Source organism: Hemicordylus capensis, chromosome 2 (assembly GCF_027244095.1).
Source record: "Hemicordylus capensis ecotype Gifberg chromosome 2, rHemCap1.1.pri, whole genome shotgun sequence".
NCBI classification, from domain to species: domain Eukaryota; kingdom Metazoa; phylum Chordata; class Lepidosauria; order Squamata; family Cordylidae; genus Hemicordylus; species Hemicordylus capensis.
Genome location: NC_069658.1, coordinates 167,260,444 through 167,276,081, shown reverse-complemented (window position 1 = coordinate 167,276,081; position 15,638 = coordinate 167,260,444). Strand labels below are relative to the sequence as shown.

The 15,638-nt window shown below is 42.7% G+C and overlaps 1 protein-coding gene and 1 long non-coding RNA gene across 8 annotated transcripts in view; one reads left to right on the top strand and one right to left on the bottom strand.

The window, feature by feature from the left end:
• TRPC4 (transient receptor potential cation channel subfamily C member 4) overlaps positions 1 to 15,638 on the bottom strand; it is a 280,034-nt gene that overhangs the window by 12,802 nt on the left and 251,594 nt on the right. For all 7 annotated transcript variants that reach the window (XR_008316011.1, XM_053295519.1, XM_053295521.1 and 4 more), the window contains 3 exons: positions 13,753 to 14,066; positions 7,104 to 7,299; positions 2,895 to 3,089 (listed from right to left, as the gene is read on the bottom strand). Coding sequence is in view for 6 of the 7 variants with exons in the window: in XM_053295519.1 (XP_053151494.1) it covers positions 2,895 to 3,089; positions 7,104 to 7,299; positions 13,753 to 14,066 (705 nt within the window). In the remaining variant the exon portion in view is untranslated. The remainder of the gene's footprint in view (positions 1 to 2,894; positions 3,090 to 7,103; positions 7,300 to 13,752; positions 14,067 to 15,638) is intronic.
• LOC128344737 (uncharacterized) overlaps positions 1 to 15,638 on the top strand; it is a 65,513-nt gene that overhangs the window by 29,719 nt on the left and 20,156 nt on the right. Inside the window, exon 2 of the long non-coding RNA XR_008316015.1 lies at positions 8,769 to 8,867. This is a non-coding gene — a long non-coding RNA (uncharacterized LOC128344737). The remainder of the gene's footprint in view (positions 1 to 8,768; positions 8,868 to 15,638) is intronic.

The following is a 15,638-nucleotide window of genomic DNA, read 5'->3' as shown; positions in this document are numbered from 1 at the left end:
GAGCTGATATTATGGTAAAGTTATCTGAAAGATGGGTGTCAAATGTTTGGACAGGGGGCACAATTTCAGTACTTGCCCTAGGCGCTATTTTCCCTAGATATGCCTCTGGCGGGGGCCAATTGGCCCCCGCTTCCCCCAACCCCCGCCGGTTCTGTCACGGAGCCGGCAATCATGTGGGTGGCCGATCTGGCCGCCCAGGGCTCCATGCCCGCTCGTGTGCGGGGAGAGTGGGCTTAGCCCGCTCTCCCTGCTCACTCTACGAAACCAGGCTCATAAAATAAGAATCACTGAAAAATGAGAGGATAGACAGAAAAACCAAAACACTAAATTAAAGAGAAAGGGTAAGGAGGTTTGTTTGGCTGTGGTTGTTGTTGACAGCTCTCCTCAATGAGTGAGGCAGAATGTCTTTTGAAGTCACTTTTGCAGTGGTTGGAAGAAGACTGAGGGGCTGTTCTGTGAGGGGCTATATATGTGTCACCAAGGGGACAGGGCTACAGCCAAAAAGCTTATAGCTTACAGCTCTAGAAGGTTCTGAGGTCCTGTCTTTGCAGATGCAGACATCCAGAGTGTGGAGGGCAATAGGACCACTAACAAGAAGTTACCATATTCATTTCCTGCTGACATTTGGGATGGAATGCATAGTTCTGGACCCCTCCCATTCCCCAGTGGATTCAATTTTATAAAACACAGCAATTTCTACAGATTATATGCATTTGTGGAGAAATCTGTATTTAAATTTGTATTTTGGAATGTATTTTTACACCTACTGTTTGAATAGTAAGGACATGAACATATTTGGGGAAATATGTATTCAAATACATATTTAAATATGGATGAGGTGATGGGAAAAAATCTGGGGATTTTTAGCAGAAGAGAATGGAACAGAAATGAAAGGGAAATGGGCAAAACCGAGATAGAATGGACATAGAGAGATCTGTCCACCCCTCTCCAGTGGGTGTACCTATAGGATAAAAATGTTTCTAAACCCATATTTCATTTAGGAGGATACTTTAAAAAATCATAGCTTGTATTTAAAAAATGGAAGGTGTGAAGTGGCTCTGAAAGGGAAAGTAAATAAGCCTTCATTTGGAATTTTTTGGGGAAAGTGGAACGGGAATATTGACAAGCCTTTGCCATTTTGATAACAGCAGGACTCATTTAGGATATTAGTGACCTGTTGAGCTGAGTCTCATGATCAGTGAGACCTGGTTTTGGAGTGTGCGTGGGGAGAGAGCCCTGGGCGGCCGGATCGGCTGCCCACATGATTGCCGGCTCCGTGAAGGAGCCGGCGGGGGCTGGGGAGCTCGAGGGCCATGTGGCCCCCCGGAAGCTCTAGCATGCCCTGCATGAGCTTTTCGCCTCCCCTCTGGGGGTCTCCTCATGAGTAGAGGCAGCGTGGAGCCGCACTGTGGCTACTCATGATCTTGAAAACCAGGTTTGTGGAGCGCTCGCTCTGCAAACCTGGTTTTAGGGCAGGGGTACTTGAGCGTGTTACTTCGTGAGAATAGCCCCATTGTGTTGTAGCTAGTAATCTTTTATGTTGTGTTGTTGAAAAGTTTGTCCCAGTGGTGATCCTGTAGAGCAGGTGTGCACAACTCAAATGCCCCAGTGGGCCACAACCAACTATGACTTGGTGTGTGGGGACACACAATCAGTACATTAATTATTACCTTAAAATTTATTATTTTAAATATTAATGAAAGTGAGGGAGCAGAGGGGTGGAGTCGGGGGGGGGGGAAGCAAAGGGAAAGAGGGATGAGAGATGGTGTCAGTGGCTCTCACCCAGGGCAAGAAGTGTCTGGTCTCAGCAGCCAGTTGCATTAAGTCAGTTCTGCTCATCAGCAGGATAGGAGCTCCTCATGGCTCTTGCTGTTGCTGCAGGATATTCCTACCTGCAGACCAGAAAAAAGGTCCCCGAGGGCCAGATCCGGCCCGTGTGCCTTATGTTGTGTGGGCCTGCTGTAGAGAGAGAGTGTGTGTGTGTGCTGGGCGGGGGTAGGGTTGCCATGTCCCCTGGAATTTAGGGTAGCCCCGGATTTTGGCTCCTCCACCTGGCTGCTAAATTCCACCCAGATTTACACGGATTTCAAATGTGCTGCGTGGATTTTACTCTGGATCTGATCACATGGGAGGGCAGAGGAGAAGGGGAAAGTATACAAATCTGTGAAATAAATAAATAAAAAAAATGCAAATTAGTTGCCACATGATTTGCACAATGTGTAAATTAGGCCACCCGGATTTGGGTAGCTTGAATATGGCAACCTTGAATATGGGGCCGTTTGGAGTCAGAAAGGAAATGGGAGGGAAGGAGAGAGAGAAAATGAAGTTGTTGCTGAATAAATCTTTAGTTAAATCCACTTAAGTTTTCTTTGTTTGTATGAGAAAGAGGCCATAAAAATGGCTCTGAGGCAAGACTAAAGAAACTGAGCTCCCCTGACCAGCAAGGTGAAGAGGTGGCTATTTCCATTTTGTGCTTGGCTTCCAAGAAGGCTGGAGCAGTGTGAGAGAGACTAAAAATGTCAGTGCAATGGTCTTGGGTGGATGAGCCAGGCGTTGTGGACATCTGCAGGCCTCTGGTAAGGTAAAGGTAAAGTGTGCTGTCGAGTCGATTTAGATTCCTGGCACCCACAGAGCCCTGTGGTTTTCTTTTGGTAGAATACAGGAGGGGTTTACCATTGTCTCCTTCTGCACAGTATGAGATGATGCCTTTCAGCATCTTCCTATATCACTGCTGCCCAATATAGGTCTGAGAAACATACTGTACCAGCTGGGATTCGAACCAGCAACCTTCTGCTTGTTAGTCAAGTATTCCCCTGCTACGCCAGGTGACTACCCATGTGTAAAACTTGCACTTTTTTTTTAAAAGGAAAGAAAAATAACAATTGATTGCTTACCCCTATTGTTCCAAAACTTTCAGGTTTCTTTCTTATTTTTTTCCTGCATAGTTGCCTTCCCAGCCATCTGATTAGGTACCAAAGAGACTTTGGACTTGGTATCACATTGAAGGGAGTAGGCAGAGTCCCTCCTTCTTCAAAGTAACTCATCCAAAGTTTTGTTCTAGCAAATTTCCATTCAATGTCTGCATGATCCTGAACACAGGAAACAATAAAACACCATAAAACTGACAAGATGAAAGGAATCTTTTAGCTTGCCCATAAATGAAATCCAATAATTGTTAAACTGTTTAATTTGTTTTTATTTTATGATATTGTTTTTACTTTATTTTGTGAAATTTTAGCTGTTTTTACTCTGTTTTTATATATATATTTTAAATTGTGTACACCTCCTAGATACATACATATCAGGCGGTATAAACATATGATAGATCGTGGAACTTTGGCCCTTCTGCAGATGGCCGACAATTCCCATAATCCCTGGCTATTGACCGCTGTGGCTGGGGATTATGGGAGTTGTAGTCCAAAAACTTTCTCTTTTTTTGCATTTTAAAATTTTATTGATTTTTACAATATCTTATCAATCAAGTTACACTTAATTAAGTAAATATTGACTCCCGCTTACGAGTCTGTGCGGTTCTTGTTAACTATACATATAAGCCAAAAACTTTCTTATAACTTTCCAAGAGTCTGAATTTCTTTTGCTTTGTCCTGTTCTAGATATTTTTTTTCTTTACTTTATTAATTAGAAAAATGAAGTTTTTCATAATGAAAAATGATTGGTTTTATACTGTCTTTATGGTGATTTGTCTCTGTCTCCTTTGGTTTACTTCTCAAAACAAATTCTTATTTAAAAAAAAACACAAACAAACAGCTGGAGGGCCGAAGTTGAGCACCCCTGTGACAGACAAATAAATATGAACTGCTGAAATGTATTATGAAATCACACCTTTTTGTGATAACATATTTTAACCATGAGTTTGACTAGTACTACCCAATAAAGATGCACTCTTTGACCCTCACATTGCCTTTAACTCTCTCCAAGTCAGAGGGATAAGTTTCTAGGCATAATAAAAGGTGTTGACTATAACTATAAAGCCCTAAACAACTTAGGCTCTGGTTATTTGAGATAACATCTTCTTCTCCACGAGCCCCACTGCCCACTGAGATCATCGGGAGGAGTTCATCTGCAGTTGCCACCAGCCCGTCTGGTGGCTATGCAGGGACAGGCCTTCTCTGTGGCCGCCTGGAGACTCTGGAATGCACTCCCTGTTGAGATAAGAGCCTCCCATTCCCATCTCTGACAACTTTTAAAAAGGCAAAGACTCATTTTTTCACCCAAGCTTTTTAACTTGACTGTGGTTTTAAATTGTTTTAAAGTTTCATTTTTGTCTTAATTTGTTTTATGTTGTTGTAAACTACCCAGAGATGGAAGGTTGGGGTGGTCTACACATTTTAGAAATAAATAATGACAAAAAAGAGGAAAATATTATTTATTTCTAGTCTATTTATAATATTTATAAATATTGATACTTGATCAATTCAAGTGCTACACAGTCACATATGCTGGTGAGCATCTCTCCTGGAATTTGAAAATCTATCTGTCCAGTAGGATATCTACATTCAGGACTCTGGATTTCAGTGGGTTACTTGCATCACTAGAACAGCAGCCTTTCTGGTCCTTGGTTGCCAGTGCACATCACATACTGTACAATTCAACCACTCACTCTCAATCAATAACCATCTTATTTTTTTTCCTTTATTTTTCTATGTAAACCACTATGAGAACTTCTGTTGAAAAGTGGTATATAAATCGTAGTAGTAGTAGTAGTAGTGGTGTTGGTGTTGGTATCTGTCTGGGAAAATGTATGTGTAGAGGAGTGATGTGCGAGAACATACAAGTACTTTCCAGTAAGGCCATCTAAAGAGTGATGCCATCTAAGGACTGAGGAGCATACAAAATGGTGCTGCTTATAAACTGACTGCTGCTTAAGGAGGGGTCAGTCCTGGATTGATCTGAGGCTGGAATATTGATGGGGAACCCTTTGGATTTCTGCCTCCTCAAGTCCAATTGTGAAGAACCCATATCTAACCTTGAATTCCACTTCAGGCAGAATTCAGTGGGAATTCAAATTTGGTTTTAGGATCACACAAAAGGGAAAAATCACAGAAGATTTTTCTGCCCCTTCCAAGATGCAGTTTCTAGGGATGTGCGAAACGTTTCGGATACAAAACGTTTTGTACCCAAAACAGCCTGTTTCGGATGTTTTGTAGACAAAACAAAACACCCATTTTCCAGATCCAAAAGTTTTGTATACAAAACAAAACATCCCTGTTTCGACTACAAAATGTTTTGTTGTTTCGGACCTCCATTTTGTGGTGATCTCTGAATCAGTTTCCATTTTGTGTTTGAAATCTCTTTGAATTTCCCACCCTTCCAGCCTTCTGATCAGTGACCTAAATCATGGGCTGACCTGCTGACAATTCCCTCCTTGTTCCCCATTGGCTCTTTTGCTTCTTCCCACTCTTTACTGACCCCACATTGGCCAGGGGAAGGGTTGCTAACATATGGGGTGCTGGGTTCTGCTGTTTCTGTGGTGTTCTGAGTGTAGATTTTCTGGTAGCATATGAGAGTGGATTCTTGTTTTTCACTGAAAATCTCACATGCTACCAGAGAATCTACAATGAACACCTCAGAAACAACAAAACCCAGTACCCCACAGGCTTGTGGGTGTGGTTGGCACCCTATTTGCACTACACAACCCCTTGCTCTGGGCAACCCCGGTGCCCGCCAAGTGGAATTATGGGGCTGCTGAAACCTCCATTATTCCCCCTGGGAGAAATCTTAAAGACATGTAAACTTCAACAAATCACAAGAGATCAGCTCTTTGCCCAATTCCTTTGAAATAATTCTGGAAGTTTCCTTGCCCCCATTGGGCACTACCACCCACCACACTCTGCTCTGGGTCATCCCTTTCCCCTTGATTTGAAGCGATACTTTTGCTGGAATCCCCATTATTCCCTATGGGAAAATTCTTAAAGATGTGTAAACTTTAAAAAAAAAATTCACACACAAAAATCAGCCCTTTGCCTAATTCCTTTGAAATTTGGGGGTAGCTTCCACCCATTGGACACTACCACCACCACCCACTCTTTTTGCCCTGGGACCCTTTTAAAAAATCCAAATCAATTTGGATTCGGATTCAGAAAATTTGGCTACAAAACAAAACAGGGCTGATTCGGATTCAGAAAATTTGGGTATAAAACAAAACGGGGATGTTTCGATTTGGATACAAATCAAAACAAGAAAATTCCAAAATGCACACCCCTAGCAGTTTCACCTCCATCAGAATCAACACAAGAACAATGGCTTCTGGCAGAGGCAAAAGTATTTCTGAAGTGAGGCCAGCACCTGCTTCTTTCCACTGGACTTTCTCCAAAAATAAAGAGAGGCCACCAAAACAGGGAGAGGGAGGTGTTTTTAGCTCTGTCTGCTTGACTTGAGGCATGTGAAATAGTGGTCTAGCATAACCTGTCCCTCATGTCCGATGATGGAAGCTTTCAGTTCCAAAAAAGGGAGGGTAATAAAAACTGAATGCTGGCAGGATTCTTTCAGGGGTGGAGAGTCTAGCACACATTGCATCTCCCAGGCATCCAAAAGACTCTGGTGCAACAAGGGAAGTGCTTTTTATTACCTTCACCTCATGGGATTGGAATGTTTTGGGGAATTCATTCTGCTTTCCGTGATCCACTCTGGAGTTCTTGCAGAGCAGAATCTACTCTCCACCAAATCTCAATGGACTAATTAAGATCAGGTGAAAGAAATTCAAGGCCATAGGTGCAGCCAATTATATCTCTAGTGTTGGCTGTTACATGATATAACCATGGTCCATTTCTGTACTTCTAAGAAATTAATTCTATTCGAATCAACTGGCCGAGAATTTCTGAGCAATAGAGGAAGATACAAGATAATCTGTTTTTTAAATTTATATATCCCACTTCTCATAGCACATAATGTTTCTAGGGCGGCTCACACTCTCATATGCATACAAGCCTTCTTGTATTATTATTGTCTATCTGGTCGATGACCATAATAAAGGAATCTAATCTAATCTACAAGCCTTCTTATTTTCAGAAAGCTTAAATGTTTGTCAGAAATTGACAGAAATGATTTTCAAAAATAAGCAAGAAGCAAAATCAGAAACTGACAGCAATAAGCTGGTACGAGTTGTTCATCATGGCTATCAACATATTGAGCAGGACGACCAGAGATATTACGTTGTAGGTACCAAACATGGTGGCCCCAACAAACTCAGTAAATTCATGTCGTGCTTGAACGTTGGTCACATACAGGTTGATGAGTCCAAATACAGACCAAAACAGTGACTGGAGGGTTTCAAATAAACTGGAAAAGAAAAGAAAAGAATAATTGTGACTGACAAAAACATTCGAAGAATATGTGCGTAGGTCATCCACATGTGCAGCCTAAGTCTACAGTATTTAAAGAAAACTAAGAAGTACTTTTATAATAGTGTATGCTCATCAAAATGTTGATGAAACAAAAGGAGGAGAGCTGATCTTGTGGTAGCAAGCATGTATTGTCCCTTTTGCTAAGCAAGGTCAGCCTTGGTTGCATTTGAATGAGAGACTCCATGTGTGAGCACTGTAATATATTCCCCCCAGGGAATATCTGGGAAAGAGCATCTTCATGCTTGCATGCAGAAGGTTCCAAGTTCCCTGCCTGACATCTCCAAGATAGGCGTGAGAGAGATTCCTGCTTGCATGCAGCCTTGGAGAAGCCACTGCCAGTCTATGTAGACAATACTGAGCTAGATGGACCAATGGTCTGACTCAGTAGTAGGCAGCTTCCTATGTTCCTATCTTTAAATGTAAAATACCAATATGAAGCATTTATTTAAGTGCAATTGTTTGAGTCTAGTCCTAGAATATATTTCAATGGGATCCCAGCATTAAATGGCACAAAATAAAATCTTGTCCCATTGCATAGCTATGCATGGAACCAGTTTGACCAGTTTGGTTCAAATTCAAATTGGATTCAAACCTGGCCTAGTTGTTTCGGGCTCGGCCAAACCAGGTCCAGTCTGGTTTGGCCATTGAACTGGGCCGAACCAGTTCGTGGGCCAGTTCAGGGATAAATGAATTATATCCAATTATCCAATTGGATAATTATCGTGGGCCAGTAAATTATCGTGGGCCAGTAAAGGGGTAAATCCCTATCATAAGGCCGATCGGGGGGCGGGTGAGAAAAGGGGCCTCTGTACCTTTAGCAAAGTCTGTGGTGGAGGCTGCGGAGGAGGCAGTGAGCCAGCAATGGAGACACTGGAGGAAGCGGGGTGGTGGTGGTGGGGCGGTGGCTCCTCCAAGCCCCCTGCCAGCTTTCTGAATGACAGCCCTAGTTGGCTATGTTCCAGTTTGGGCCTCTGCGCGCACACAGAGGCCATTTTTGTGACCTCTGCACATGCACAGAAACCATTTGAGACACCACACAAATCACCGACCGGCCTTACAATGGGGATTAGGGATGCTCCCTTTACTTGTAAAGGAGAATCCTCAAGGATTCCCCTTTACAAGTATCCCTGACCTGGCCTGCAAACTGGTTCTTAGAACCAGGGTAAGTCCAGTTCAAATTCAGACTGGCTCCCCCTTGTGGGGGGCCAGGCTGGTTTGAAACTAGACCAGCTGAATCAGGCCTGCTCGATTCAAACTTTGGTTTGAATTGAGCTGGCTCGCACATCCCTATTGCAAAGCCCCGCAGGAATGTGGGGCTTTTGGAGGGCAAGGGAGGAGTGGTTTGGATTTTAAATACAAGCTAGAAAATTCTGACATTTGCAATGCTTGTCTCTCCTTTTGAAGTGCAGATTACAAGCACCCAAAGCTTGTTTTTGAGTTTGGCCAACTTTGCTGGCATCTCCGTCTGGAACACAGAGACTTCACTGCACTGAGAGACATATGGTGAGCCTCAAATTTTATGCTAGGAAGGCCAGAAGAACAAGTCATTTGCACATCCAGGTATATTCTGCTTTGGACTGCAATCTAAATGTCTGATACACTGATTCTTCCAGAATCTAGGGCTTGTTTACCATGTGGGTGGAGTTGGAGACTTTAACTTTTAGCAGACTTGATAAAGTATTTGAAAGCCTTGCAAGATAAAATATTTCATGTGCAGGTCTGTAAAATGTCGACAAAGCTATAGGAGTAAACACTATAACTGGATCTGTTTTATCTCTTCTTTCTCTTCAGCACCTCCCCACTCAAGCCTTTGAGGCAAAGACAAGGTTACAGAATGTGAACATAAGAGTATTTGCACAAATGATGCTAACAAAAAGGGTTTTTTTTAGTTTGGTATGCTTCATTTGTGAATGTTGCTCTTGCACCAATATAGTGCAATATAGTATATTTGTGAATACAGCAGTATAGAAAAGGAGAAAAGAGACAATTTAAAAGCTGAACATAATTTCTAGCTAGCATAGGGCTTTCCTGTGGAATCATTATGCAATTTTAAAGTTTGGGTACCGGTCTGTATTTTCTCTGTGTTTTATTTCAACTCCTCCTAACAAAAAGCAAGTCTGTATTCTATTGGTGACATCATACTCACTCTATGCTAGAGCTGAGCATTAACTCTTTCAACTACATTCCACCTTTTCTGGAATAGGTACAATACATAACTCTAGCTATGGCACTTATATCCCTAGTTTACTTGTCTATTGTTATTTAGTTATGAGGTTGTTGTTGTTGTTGTTATTATTATTATTATTATTATTTTACATTTATATCCCCCTCTTCCTCCAAGGAGCCCAGAGTGGTGTACTACATACTTGAGTTTCTCTTTCACAACAACCCTGTGAAGTAGGTTAGGCTGAGAGAGAAGTGACTAGCCCAGAATCACCCAGCTAGTATTATGACTGAATGGGGATTTGAACTCGGGTCTCCCCGGTCTTAGTCCAGCACTCTAACCACTACACCATGCTGGTTCTCAAGATACGAGCTGCTAGGATTACCTCAGGCAGGTTGTGTTGCTTGGAGCAGTGGGAGCCCTCTGCTCCTGGCTACTCCAGGCCTAGGTAGCCTGCCTTTTTAACCCAGTTTTTTAAACTGAGATAGAACAAACCAGCAGTTCATTCTACCTTGGCAGGTGATTGTGTGTGCAGTCATTGCTGCGTTGCTGGGCTCTCCCCCAGTTTGCCATTTTGGGCAGCGAGCCGGGGGAAGAAGTGGCTGCGCAGAGTGGAGAGGCGCTATACTGAGAGCAGCTGCTCCGCTACTTGTGTGGGGCACATTGGGATGTGGGAGGACTTCCTCCTCCTGATCCCAGCTTGGGACTCCGCCACGGCGCCACTCATGAGGATGAACGCCACAGAGCAGAGCCCAAGACAGCCACTGCTCATCTAGGAGGAAGTCAGACAAGTTCCTGCCTTCCCTTAGGCCATGCGGCTAAGGTCCTGTGAATGATCTGGGTTTTAGTTTCTCCATAGACCTATGAAAGACACTAAGGTTGTGTTTAGTCTATGGGATAAACTAAAGCACAGACTCATCTAATATGATAAACCTGAGGAATCTGCCAGAGATGCTCTTAATTTTGAAGAAAGGTTCTCTTAGGAGTCTTCACTATATATGAAAGCATTTGTTTGTTTGTTTTACAGTTGTTTGCACAGCAATATCAGGAATTCTTATTTCCTGTACAAAGAAAGAATTAGAATATTTTTTACTGATTTTCACCATTTGAGCAGCCCTTTCTGCTTCCCCATTACTCTGAGGAAAATGGGAACTCTTAGTGATATTAATAACCTTTTTCTGAAGGGGCTCACAATTAAAAAAAAAAAAGAAATAATCAAAATTTAAACAAGTTATTAGAGAGATGAGGCCAGATTACCATTAGTCGGTCTCAGGCCAATGGAAGGGCCTTGCTGCTTGCCTCACCCTCTGCTGTATCCTGATGCCAATGGCTATGACGACAATAACAATGTTTGCTTTGGCACAGAGTTATCAACTGTAGAGAAGATAGATTCTTTCCTCACTATCCTAGGTATCTAAAACCTTATGAGTACAATTGCTCAAGGAATACAAATGCAACCTCTGTTCTTTTAACAACACTTGTACAGCAACTCCTCTTTCTCCCTTTGCATGTGAAATGAATGGTGCCTGCGCAAAAGCAACTCCAAGAACAGGATATGCACATTTTTGTTTCCTCTGCAATATGTCCAATGTTCCCAAAGGAATCCCAGACCCTAATTCATCAACTACACAACTGACATTTTATAATAGTTACATTATGCAGAAGATGACCGATACCATCTTAGCCTCCAGGAACTCATTGAAAATGGGTGTTATTTATATAGTTCTGCTCATATTATCTTTGTTCTAGGTTTGTGCGTCCCCCCCCCCGTTTTGTTTTTGGCCCAAATCCAAAACACCCCCATTTTGTTCTTTGTTCGAAATCAGCCAATCCGAAACACCCCCATTTTGTTCTTTGTTCAAAATTGCAAAATCCAAATCTGAAACGTTTTGGATTTTTAAAAATGGCCCCGGAGAAAAACTAGTGGGTGTGGGTGGTAGTTCCCAATGGGTGGAAACTACTACCCAAATTTCAGAGGAATTGGGCAAAGGGCTGGTATTTGGTGAATTTTTGAAGTATAGGATTTTCCCCATAGGGAAGAATGAAGGTTTCATCAAAAGTATAGCTTCATGTTGGGGGGAAAGGGGTGGCCCAGAGCAGAGCAGGGTGGGTAGTAGTGCTCAGTGGGAACAAGGAAGCTGCCAGAATTATTTCAAAGGAATTTGGCAGAGGGCTGATTTTTAAAGATGCAATGGAGTTTGCGTGTCTGTAAAGTTCTTCCCCATAGGGAATGATGGACCTCCATAATTCCTGCCCCATAACTGCACTTGGCGGGCACCAGGGTGGCCCAGAGCGAGTGGTGGTATAGAGCAAATAGGGTGCCAACCACCTCCATGGGTTGCTAACCCATGGGGTACTGGTTTCTGTTGTTTCTGAGATGTTTTGAGTGTAGATTCAGATTCTCTGGTAGCATATGAGAGTGGATTCATGGTTTGATGTTGAAAATCTCATATGCTACCAGAGAATCTACACTCAGAACACCTCAGAAACAACAGAACCCAGCACCGCATGGGTTAGCAACCTATGGGGGTGGTTGGCACCCTATGTGCACTACACCACCACTCGCTCCCAGCCACCCCAATGCCCCCCAGGTGGAGTTATCGGTCTGCTGAAACCTCCATTATTCCCTGGGGGGGGAACCTTAAAGAAGCGTAAACTTCAACAATTCCTAAGAAATCAGCCTTTTGCCCTGTTCCTTTGGAATCTGGGTTGTGGCAGGCACCCCTTGGGGCACTACCACCTGAACCACCCCAAAGCCCCCTTTCTGCCCCGAATCCACCCCAAATAACATCAATATCACATATCAACAACAGCAGAGCTTTGGGAAAAATCAGGCAGATTTCCAAAGGTCATGCACATCCACACACCCAACCCCATCTGAAATGTAATTGGTCTACACACAACAGTGTGAACATAGGAACATAGGAAACTGACATATACTGAGTCAGACCATTAGTCTATCTAGCTCAGTATTGTCTTCACAGACTGGCAGCGGCTTCTCCAAGGTTGCAGGCAGGAATCTCTCTCAGCCCTATCTTGGAGAAGCCAGAGAGGGAACTTGAAACCTTCTGCTCTTCCCAGAGCAGCTCCATCCCCTGAGGGGAATATCTTGCAGTGCTCACACATCAAGTCTCCCATTCAGATGCAACCAGGGCAGACTCTGCTTAGCTATGGGGACAAGTCATGCTTGCTACCACAAGACCAGCTCTTGAAACAACAACAATGAAATGCACACTGCCCCACTGGCCAATGAGGGTAAAATTTACCCTTAAATTTGCTTAAAAGGAATAAGGAGGCAATTGCCAGCAGATCAGCTCGTGCTTTTACTGGCCAATCTGTGGGCTGGAAGGGCTGGAAACTCAAACAGATGTCAAAACTCAAAATGGAGACTGAAGGAGAAAGACTTTTTGTTATTGCAAAATGGAGTTCCAAAACAGCCGAAACAACAAAACGTTTTGTGTCTGAAACAGGGACGTTTTCTTTTGGCTACAAAATTTTCTGTTTTGAGCATTGGCTGTTTTGTTTTGGCTACAAAAGAGCTGAAATGGCCTGTTTTGTGCACAAAACGTTTCGTATCCGAAACAAAACGCACATCCCTACTTTGTTCTTAAAGCATTGTTGTTATCATGACTTGAAATATTCTTTTGTTGGTTTCTTGTAGTAAACATTCCTTTACATGTTTCCAATTTCCTAGACAACATTCTAATAAACTGTGCATTGGAGCATTCAATGCCAATGAAACACTGCCCCCCTCCCCATGCTATATAGCTGAGGGCATTTGTACCGTGGCCATCTCCATGAGGTTTCTCAGATTTCTAATGCTGGGTGGGGGCAGGGGCTCTTCTACAGGAATGGCAATCTGTGGGCATACTGGGAAGCCATGCATGGACTTCTGGGGAAAGCACTGGAAGAAAATGCAGTCTTACATGCTGGTGCAGGCCTTCCCAATGTGCCTGCAGGCTTTTCAAGCATGCCCACCGGCTGCTGTTCCTGTAGAAGAACCCCACTCCAGCACTAGAAATGTGAGAAACTGCATGGAGATGCCCACAATGCAAGCAGCCACCAACACATAGATATGGCGGGTGCTACAGAATCATTGGCTTTGGACACTCCAATCCACTCTCTGGCAACAAATCAACAGTATTGCACTGATAAATAAAAAACTGTATATAAAAATAAAGCTATTCCATTCAATTCCATTCATTTAAGGAAATGCTAACTTACGTTGAAAATGCATTGTTTTGTTTTTCACACCGTATGCCTTTGCATCTGTCAGGTTCATTTGTTTCATAGTAGAAATATAGCTGGTTCAGTCCATTTGCAAAAGCTAGCAGCACAAGACAGTAGATGAACAGAAACTTCAATATGTCCAGTAACATTCTTCCAAGAGAGATCTGCAGTGGTCCCAGGTGAGAATTTGCAGTGAATAATGAGATCAAGCGCAGAGAACTAAAGATGTTTGCAATAGCAAACAGGGCCTCAGCCACCAGTGTTGGGTGCCACATATCCCAGCTTGGTCTTGGGAGCAACCCACTGTACTGAAAACAAAGAGAGAGGTAACATTATCAAAAAAATTTCCCCATACAGAGGTCATTTCCAACTTGCATCCCCTTTTATATTCCTGTAATACCAGCCTTCTGGAAGTAATGTGCCATGGTTCTTTTCATTTGCTACTTCACCCTCCTTCAGGATCCTGTGTGTTTTCTTGTTACCCTGTTTCAAACAAGATATCACAGAGCTGGAAATGGTACAGAAAAGGGCAGCAAACATGATCAAAGGGTAGATATACCTTCCTTACCTGCAGGACTGAAGTGTTTTAGATTAGGGGAGGCATGGTAGAGGTTAATACCATTAGGAAAGGTGTGGAGAGAGAGGTCTGTCTCCTTTCTCATATTGCTAGAACATGGGGATATCATTGAATTACCCAGTGAAACTGATTGACAAAAAATTCAGGACAGCAGGATAAAGGTACTAACATAATGCGTACACAATGATAAACTTACAAACGTCATCCCAAGAAGTGGCGAGGGCCACTAGTTTAAATGGAGTTTAAGAAAGATGAGACCAAATAATGGAGAAAAGGTCTTCCAGATATAATTTGCCATTATAGCTAAATGGAATATCCATGCATTATATCTCACAGTACAAGAAGGCAAACAGGCCTCCAGCAAGCTACTGCTGAAATGCTGGACCAGGCAGACCTTGGAGTCCCACAAGCCATTCAAACATTCACTGAATATAATCTGTAAATAATGGAGAAGTTCATAGCTCCCAGATGAAGTCCTAAAGGGGCTATATTTGTAATGTATTATATGTTTTGTAGTATATTTGTATTGTACATGTATTGTAGTATATTTGTAATGTATTATATATCTGCAGCTCTTGCACAACCTGCTCCAAAGTATTTGTTGGGACAATTTGGGAATAAATAGCTTGGGGAATTGTAGTTTATATGAACATAATTCTTGTGCTGTATTGGTAAGAAAAATTAACCAGTAGTTATTTATATTAGCTTAAAAAAGTGGAAGTGAAAAGAAAAATGATGAAACTAACACCTGATTGTGGCTTAATTAAAAATTTTTTTAAAGAATTTAAAGATAGAAAGAAAGAAAAAGTTTGCAATATACACTCTTGAGCTTCATACAGATATATGTGGGACATTATGGAGAACATTCAGACAGAAAATCCCACTGCAAGATTAAAATTAATCAAATCCTCATAAAATCCAGAGCCAAAAACCCCACAAAAAACAAACACCCAATGGATTAAATATTATATCATGATTAAATAAGCAAATGTATGCTATAAAACCTGAGCTTTAACAAAAACCAAATCTTGGGTGAGGATGCAAACCTTGCACTACATTATAATTTATAAAAGGTGCCCAACAGGGGCGGAGCCACCATTGGGCCAACGGGTTCAAAGAATCCGAGCCGCGCCCAATCAGGGGCCGCATTTTGCGGCCCCAACATGTCCCTTGCGTCTGACGTCAGACGCAGGGGAGCTGCAAAGGCCACTGTGTTCGTGGCGTGGCCAGGAGTGGCTCTTCCCTGCAGGAAAGAGCCGCTCCTGGCTGTGCTGCAAGAAGTTTAACTCCCGAAGGGGCCACC